Source organism: Tetrao urogallus, assembly GCF_951394365.1.
Source record: "Tetrao urogallus genome assembly, chromosome: 1".
Taxonomy (NCBI): domain Eukaryota; kingdom Metazoa; phylum Chordata; class Aves; order Galliformes; family Phasianidae; genus Tetrao; species Tetrao urogallus.
Window position 1 is genome coordinate 1,091,599 of NC_136813.1, and position 8,774 is coordinate 1,100,372.

The 8,774-nt window shown below is 50.0% G+C and overlaps 1 protein-coding gene across 1 annotated transcript; it reads left to right on the forward strand.

The window, feature by feature from the left end:
- Positions 1-4,261: 4,261 nt before the first annotated feature.
- SERPINH1 (serpin family H member 1) lies at positions 4,262-6,221 on the forward strand (the record flags this gene model as incomplete). Its single annotated transcript, XM_079549251.1, has 4 exons — positions 4,262-4,844; positions 5,023-5,121; positions 5,509-5,741; positions 5,919-6,221. The coding sequence occupies 4 exons, from the start codon at positions 4,262-4,264 to the stop codon at positions 6,219-6,221; spliced, it is 1,218 nt and encodes a 405-aa protein (XP_079405377.1).
- Between the last annotated feature and the right edge of the window lie 2,553 nt (positions 6,222-8,774).

Consider the following 8,774-nt stretch of genomic DNA (forward strand, 5'->3'; position numbering starts at 1 on the left):
GGTGGCCTTTAAGATCCCTTCCAACCCAAACCAGTCCATTGTTCTGTGATTCTATGCCACTATGATTAGAAGCAAGGCGAGACATAGACCACGGCTACACAACACAGTGATGCAGCATCCTCCTGCTGATGTGGTACCTACCAATGAGCACGCTGTTTGATTACTGGGTGGTATCACTGGCACAGGTTGCCCAAGGAGGCTGTGGATGCCCCATCCATCCCTGCAGGCATTCAAGGCCAGGCTGGATGTGGCTCTGGGCAGCCTGGGCTGCTGCTTGGCGACCTGCACACAGCAGGGGTTGGAGCTGGATAAGCGCTGTGCTCCTTTGCAACCCAGGCCATACTATGGTTCTATGATACCTAGAATATCACTGTGCCCCTGTGGGGCTGCCAAATTGCCATTAAAAAAAACCAACAAACAAACAACAAAAAAAAACATCCCACACCGGCTTAAAAATGAGACAAGGGGTGAGACTAAGTGGAGTTCAGTACTCATGACTCAGCACAGAAACTTCTCCAGTTCACATTCCTCACTGCAGGAGCTCTCCACCAACCTGACACTGGCTGTCCACAGATTAACTCTTTCCATAGTATTTTGGGGCTGTGAATATTTGCTGCTGTAACGCACCAACAGAAGATGAGCCCTTTCCAAACTGCAGAATTACTACTGGGAATGAGGATACTGACATCAGGTTTATGTTATAATGAAGAACAGACACCAAGCAACCTGCTAACCTGTGAGGCAGGTGAGGTCTGGAAGCGTGGGAGATGCCATGGGTAGGGAGGTTAATGCAGGTGGGGATACGGATGGAGAAGCAGTGTCTGTGGGATATGGTACAGTAAGGAAAACTGGGATATAGAGAAACCTGCAGATTGGCCATCAGGTCCCTGCAGAGCACATGCAGGTCTCCAAGGAAACAAGGAGACATTTCAGAAGGCAACATGTGGCTTGAAAGTGAAGTCAGATGTTAAACCTCTGCTGCCTGTGGTCACAGCTGGTCCATCGGGCAGAGCCTGCTGCAACAGCCTGAAATGCCATGAAGTTTAACACCCTGCAAAAAGAGCAGTGACACTGCAGAAGGTGCAACGACGTGCTGCACCCAAGCAGTGACACCCTGCACCTCCTCATGCACAACCAAGCAGCGGGGGCAAAAAAAGCTCTTCCAGAGCCCCATATCAATGCAGGAGCCCTGTTAGGACTCGGACTCAATCCCAGCCCCCGGATCCCCCCCCTTTCCAGCCGCCCGCTCCCTGCTATTGGTGGGAGGCCGGGAGAGTTCACTCGGATCCTCCCCTTCCTTTCTCCCTCCCCAGGCTGGATTTTTTTCTTTTCTTTTTTTTTTTTTTTTTTTGAGAGGTTTTCCCAACTTCCAGAAGTTTCTTGCCGGCCCCTTATATACCCCCTCCTCTGGACCGGGAGGTGCACAGGGAAGTGAGCCCCGATCCTGCACTGCTCTGAAGGTAAAAGGAGGGGGGTTGAGCCCCGGGGAACCCGCACTGCAAAGGGAGGAGGATGCAAGTTGTTATTTGGGGGCTGCCTGCTGCTGGCCGGCCCCATAGGGCAGGGGTATGGGAGGATGGGTGGGGAGGGGGGTGAAGGCTTGCATGGAGGTGGGTTGGGGGTGAGGTGGGGAGGTATATGAGTGAGTTTTGGGGATGGGGTGCCCCATAAGCTGTTTTGCCCAACTGTGCTAAAGGCAAAATGTTCAAAGGTCCCCACCATTTTCGCTAGAGGTGATTGCAGTGTAGTTTAACCAGGAGAAGGGTTGTTGTTTTTTTTTTTGGTGGGGGGAAGGGGGGAGAGAAGAAGGGAATTATGGAAGCGCCGACTTGGTCTGAGGCTGGAGAAAGCCATAGCTCCTGCCCAGCCTTGGGGACCTTGGGGACCAGCACTCAGCACAAGACTACTAACCTCATCCTTCTGCCTGCCTTAACAAAGCCTCACCTCCTTCTGATGGCATGGAAATAATGGCATTTGCTCCAAAGTCCTGGTTCTGGCCGGTCCCTCAGAGCCCTGCTGAGCAATGCAGGATGCCACGCTGGCACGGGGCGTCCCCTCGTAGGGCTGGGCTGGAGGGCTGCAAGAGAGGATGCAGTCTGTTGCACATTCCACCACTGTTATCTGGATCTATTTCCACCCTGGGTTATCGATTCGCCCATAATCTCACTCCTAAGTGAAGAATAGGAGGAATTTCTCCATCTCGCTGCTGTGGGCTGCAATCGCTCATCACAGCCCAATGCCCCAGGCTGATTTTGGGGGTTTTTTTGGCCATTTGCTGAAGAAGTGAAGCATTTTTAGGCTGAGGATGTGAGCAGCGTGGGCAGCGGGTTGCTCGCAAGAGAACTACTCCCTGTATCTCTTTTCTTTCAGAATGAACAAGGCAAACGTTGACCTCACTATGAAACAGTTTCAAGGTATCTTTAGAAAGGAAAGGGGGAGGAAAAAAAAAAAAAAGAAAAAAAAAAAAAAAGCAAATACTTCCCAATTCTAAACGGCCACCCAATGTTACGTGCGCCTTCAAGTGTCTTAAGGGCAGTTCTGAGCCCTTTGCTCAACCTGTGGCTTTGGGGCAGCTGGGGCAGCACTTCCCTCCAACAGAAAGCTTGCTCCCAAAAGGGCTTTAGGGTATAAATTGCTACGTAACTCCCATGCTGGCAATGGGTTCCCGGTGCAACTGCGCACTCTTTGCTTCGGGCTGTGTGCGTGCGTGCTTCCTTCCATATGTAATCCCAGCGGGCCCTTCGCTTCCTGCTGGCTTTGCTTTAACCCTGAAACAGCCATGCTCTCATCCCTGCGTGTACTGGGATGGCTCCAAGCAGGGTGTGAGGACAGAACCACTGGATGCAGCCCCATGGGAGCTGTGCTGGCTTTGGGTGCGAAATTGGGATTTAAGGGGTGGGAATGGGCCATCAGCAGGCTTGGCTGTGAGCACTGTGAAACTGACAAGGAGGAAAAGTCTAGCTAGAGATGGGGTGTAGGCAGATGGTTTCTCATTGCAAATACATTTTGCTGCCCATTCAATAGAGAGGTAGGCCAAACAACCCACTGGAGGACAAATGCATTCGTTTGGAGCTGGTATTCCAGTGAGCTTTCCGGACCAGCATTTAGGATTGGTCAGGCTGAGGATGTGTTTTAGCTTGGACCTCAATGGGAATGTGTGTGCTTATGTCGAGATGCATCTACCTAATGCACATAGATGCTAAAAAGGAGGAAAGAGGGGTTCAGCAGCTCCCTTTTTTTCCCTGACTTCCTGGCAAAACTGAACAGACAAAACCAAGAGCTGCACAGCCAGCCTTGGATCTGTTGGCCAGGCACTGGCACAGGCTGCCTGGGGGAAGGGCAGGGGGGATGCGGCCCCACCACCCCCAGAGATGTTCCAGAACCATGGGGATGTGGCAGTGAGGTATGTGGTCAGTGGGCATGGTGAGGTGGGTTGGACTAGATGATCTTAGCAGTCTTTTTCCACCTTAAGGATTGTGTGATTCTCAGAGGGCGCACCTTGTAGGAAGCTCTTGTGCTCCATCTAGTGCCTAAAAAGCTGGGCACTGAGTTCTGTGGGGGTCCCCGTGGAGGACAACCCCCACCATACATTAGCCCTGGGCTGGAACTGTGCTACGTGGCCCTTGGGTAGCAGGAACATCCCACTTCTAGCTTTTCCTGACCAGTGCAGAGGTTTGATGTGCTGCTCTGGGGGCAAAAATACTCCATTCCCCCACCCTTAAGTCATTGACTGTACATAGAAAAGAGAAGAATGGTCTCAAGTTCCACCAGAGGAGGTTCAAGTTGGATATTAGGGAAAATCTGTTCTCTGAAAGAGTGGTGAAGTATTGGCACAGGCTGTTCAGGGACTCAGAGAGTCACCATCACTGGAGGTGTTCCAGAGCCGTGGGAATGTGACACTGAGGGACGTGGTCAGTAGGCATGGTAGCATGGGTGATCTTGGAGGTCTTCTCCAATCTTCATGATTCTACAATTCTGCATGAACATAATACAGTAAATACAGGCTAGAAAGGAAGCTTTCATTCAAAAAATGCTCGGGTCCTGCATTTCGGATACAGCCTGGTCTCTTGCTTGAGGGAAGGCCCAATGTGGATTTGGGATCATTGCACTGCAAGCACAGCACGGATGCAGATGCTCCTAGAGCCTAGGTGTGGATTTCACTGGATGGGTCTCTAAATGCTCCAGGGAAGGCTTGGGACACACTAATGGTGAACCCTTCCTGCCCAGCAGGTCCCCAGACGTGTTTGGTGCTGCCAAAACCATGCAGCTTCTCCTGGTGCTCGCTCTCTGTGGCCTCGCAGCAGCTGTGCCCTCGGAGGACAGGAAGCTGAGCGACAAGGCAACAACGTTGGCCGACCGCAGCACGACGTTGGCCTTCAACCTCTACCACGCCATGGCCAAAGACAAGAACATGGAGAACATCCTGTTGTCTCCCGTGGTTGTGGCTTCTTCCCTGGGCCTCGTGTCCCTTGGAGGCAAGGCTACAACTGCCTCCCAAGCCAAGGCCGTGCTCAGTGCAGACAAGCTGAATGATGACTATGTGCACAGTGGGCTGTCGGAGCTCCTCAACGAGGTGAGCAACAGCACAGCCCGTAATGTTACCTGGAAGATCGGCAACCGCTTGTATGGCCCTGCCTCCATCAACTTTGCCGATGACTTTGTGAAGAACAGCAAGAAACACTACAACTATGAGCACTCCAAGATCAACTTTCGGGACAAGAGGAGCGCCCTGAAATCCATTAACGAGTGGGCAGCCCAGACCACGGATGGGAAACTCCCAGAAGTCACAAAAGATGTTGAGAAAACTGATGGAGCCCTTATTGTCAACGCCATGTTCTTCAAGCGTAAGTGCTGCCTTCAGTTCTTGCTACAGGTGACCCCAAGCCCACCTTAAGCCCATATACAGCAGCCTAAACCAACCTTGGGTCACCAGAAGCATATGGTTTTTCAGAGCATGATGTGTATATATATATATATTTTGGTGCTCCCTTTTCTCAAATGCTGAATCTCTCTTTCCTGCAGCTCACTGGGATGAGAAGTTCCATCATAAGATGGTGGATAACCGTGGCTTCATGGTGACCCGCTCCTACACGGTGGGCGTTCCAATGATGCATCGTACAGGTAAGTTGCAAACCTGCCCCATGCCTCAAGACCAGCTGAAATGAGCTTGCTGTTGCTCAGTTTTCCACTAACTGCTTCCAAGATAACTTTGCTTCATGGGCAACGAGTGAGAGAACAAAGCGTAGCATGGCATAACTCCTTGATTCAGTCTGTGTTAGCAGAGAGAATCTAGATCTGCTCTTAGGAATAAACTCTTAACTCATGATGTGAATGAAAACCAGTTATGAGTTGCTGCCAACTCCAATGAAGCTGGGCCAGTTCCCAAAATGGCACTGAGACTTTCTTCCTTCAGTGTCAGGGGAGCCCAGGATGAACTGGCAGAAAGGCTGCGGCTATTTGCCCATACCCTGCATCTCACCATTTCCTATCTCTGATTCTGACTTCAAGGTCTCTACAATTACTACGATGATGAGGCAGAGAAGCTCCAGGTGGTAGAGATGCCACTGGCTCACAAGCTTTCCAGCATGATCTTTATCATGCCAAACCACGTGGAGCCTCTGGAGAGGGTTGAGAAACTGCTGAACAGGGAACAGCTAAAGACCTGGGCCGGCAAGATGAAGAAGAGATCTGTGGCCATCTCGCTGCCTAAGGTCGTCCTGGAAGTCAGCCATGACCTTCAGGTAAGTGAGGTCCTTGAATAAAGCAGTTAAGCCTTGCAGCTATTTGGGGTGGGAGAGAGAAGTGGAGTAATGGACTGCCTAGGCTAGATCTTTTTCTGGTGCCTAGACTGACAGTGGATGGAACAGATTGCACTGTGTCGTGTTTGGGAAGGTTGCTGACCTCTCTTCTCTTCCTAGAAACACTTGGCTGACCTGGGCCTGACAGAAGCTATTGACAAAACCAAGGCTGACCTGTCAAAGATATCTGGCAAGAAAGATCTTTACTTATCCAACGTCTTCCATGCTGCTGCTCTTGAATGGGACACAGATGGAAACCCCTATGACGCTGACATCTATGGCCGAGAGGAGATGAGGAACCCCAAGCTCTTCTATGCTGACCACCCCTTCATCTTCATGATCAAGGACAGCAAAACCAACTCCATTCTCTTCATTGGCAGGCTCGTCAGGCCCAAAGGAGACAAGATGCGTGATGAGTTGTAGTTTTTTTTTCCAGAGCTTGTTTTGGTTTGCGTGTTTTTTAGGGGGGGATTTCAAAAAAGGGGAAACACTATTTTGTATCCTTCTCGAACTATGGGTGCTATTCAGACCAGGGTGCATTGTGATGAGAAACCAGCATACACTTTACCTCACCCCCAAATACAAAATCCATTGCACAAACCCACCTCCAGAGAACAGGGGAGCCTGGCACAGTAAGAAACCAAGTGGACAGGAACTGCCATGTGTTGTCTCAGCACTTCAGTTGAGATGTTTGGGCTTACGCCTTGGTCCTCCCTGCACCTGCTTAAGTACCTTGCATCAGCCCTGCAAAGGCACAAGCTCTCTACCTTTCCATCTCTAATGCTTCTGCACCTTTAGTTCTGCCTGCTTTTCGCTTGCTTTGGTGCCATGCAGCACCATGCTAAAGCTGCTCTGATTCCTCTGCAGTTGCTTCTTGCCTGTGGCAGAAGGCACAGGTATGCTGAGCTCAAGTGGTACAAAACAGAACAACCAGAGCAGGTTCTGTGCTTCGGCCCCAAGTGTACCACTGGGAGCAGAACAGGACACTGACAACAAGCAGGAGCTGAAATCCCATGCTGTTGTGTCTTTCTGTGCTGCCTCACCCTGCTCTGATGGCTGATAGATGCTTCCCCAGCACCCAGCCGTCAGTCCTTAGCTAGAATACTGCAAAGCCAGGTGCAGCCTTGGTCTATGTTCTGCAAAATAGGTGGCTTTGAGATGTCAGCAGAGAGGCCAAAGAGGCAGGCTTGTACAGACACCTGTGGAATTATTTATGTGGCTCTCAGAATTACAAGGAGACTTTGGGGCTGACAACTCCAATTAAACAAACCAGGCAAACGGAGAAACTTCTGGTGCTCCTGCATCAGCACACAGGACTGTGAAAGAGTTTACACTGTGAAGGTTCCCCTAGTCAGAGGCAGGGCTGATACCCCATCAGCTTCTGTACCAGACTATGGGACTCCTGCTGGCCTCTAGCAGGGAGGTGGACCAAGGCTCACTTCCACTTGCCTCGATATAAAGCTTTAATTTCCTTTACCTGACTCCTTAATGTCCCTTTTCTGCAGCTCCTCTAGCTCCCTGCTGGCTGACCTGGATAAGGGCACACTGAAAAACAAATGTATTTATAATTGTGTACGTATTTATGTCTGATAATTAACAAGTTTCATAGCCTGCTCCAGCCTAAACTTGGAGGTTTATCCCAACTTCCTCAGACTAAAGGACATTGTCAGGTTAATCCTACTTAAAAGAACTGATGCAACCCCAAGAGCGTTGAAGCATGTGTCAGACAAGCCTTGCTGTGCACTGAGACACACTGCAAAGCAAGACATGACAAGACTATTGAAATAAGAGAAATCTGGGGTGTCACGTTAGCAGCAGTTACTTGGAACGAGCAGAGACAGCGTGACTGCATTGCTTTTCTTTGTATTTTCCTGCCAATGCATTTGCTGTCATACAAGCCCAATACTGCACTTTTTTCAGAACACCCATGTGACTGTTTCCACTTATTTATCAACAAGTTGTTACTTCTTGCATCTTACCAGAGATCTCATACAGCAAAAAATTCAACTTGCAACTCCAAGTTTAACCTGTCTGCACCTTCTCCAGATTTGCAAGTTTGACAGTTGCAGAAAAGCAGGTCTGCCCTAAGTCTCATCCAAGCCAGCCACGCAGGGAGGGCTTGTCCTCAGTTTCTTCCTAGTTCGTACTCCCAGCTGCTTTCCTGACTGTTGGGCAGAGGAGGGAACCCACAAGGCTGTACCCAAATGCAGAGGAAGCCTCAAACCCGGCGTGTATGCTGCACAACCTGACGAATCAGCGCACTGAAACCCATATGCTGTACCACGTTATGGAAGATGGGGTGGGGGGGGGGAAAAGGGAGAGAAGGGGAGGGCAAAGCAGCAGATAGTGTAACTCGCATCGTTTGGATGCAGTTGGCCTATGGCTTCTCTTGTCCCTGTACCACACGATGACCGTTGTGTAATTTTGAAATAAAACTTTTTCAGTGAACCCCTGGGCAGCCAGACCGACTTGCAAGGCTTGGCAGGAGACAAAAATACTGTGTTTAAAAAAAGAACTTCCAGACATTCCTTGGCGTTATTAAATCTAGCATGCCTTAATCTGGAATTTATAGACCAATGCTGCGTGTGCACATTGAATTCCCATGACGTCTGTGTCATAGGAAAGGAGCTCTGTTACTAAGTATGCAAACTTGCAAGCGTCGAGCATCTTTAACGCTGCACAGACAGGAGGACCTGCTGCCCTTCCCTGCTGTGACATTCAACTGGGCAGCAAACATCTGTTAGATAGCCTTGCTGACTGCTCAACTGAAAGCTTCCTTGGCTGAGATACAGTCAAAGGAAATGGAGAAAAAAGCAAGAACCTGTAGCTTCAGTCAACACAAAGCTAAGCCTTAGAAAATCTGGCAAGGTCTCACACTGCTGGCCTGTTTTTCCACTGCTGGAAAGGGATTAACATGCTGGCTACCCAAGCAACCATCTGCCACTCAGCCACAAGCAGAGAGTTGCAGATATCTCC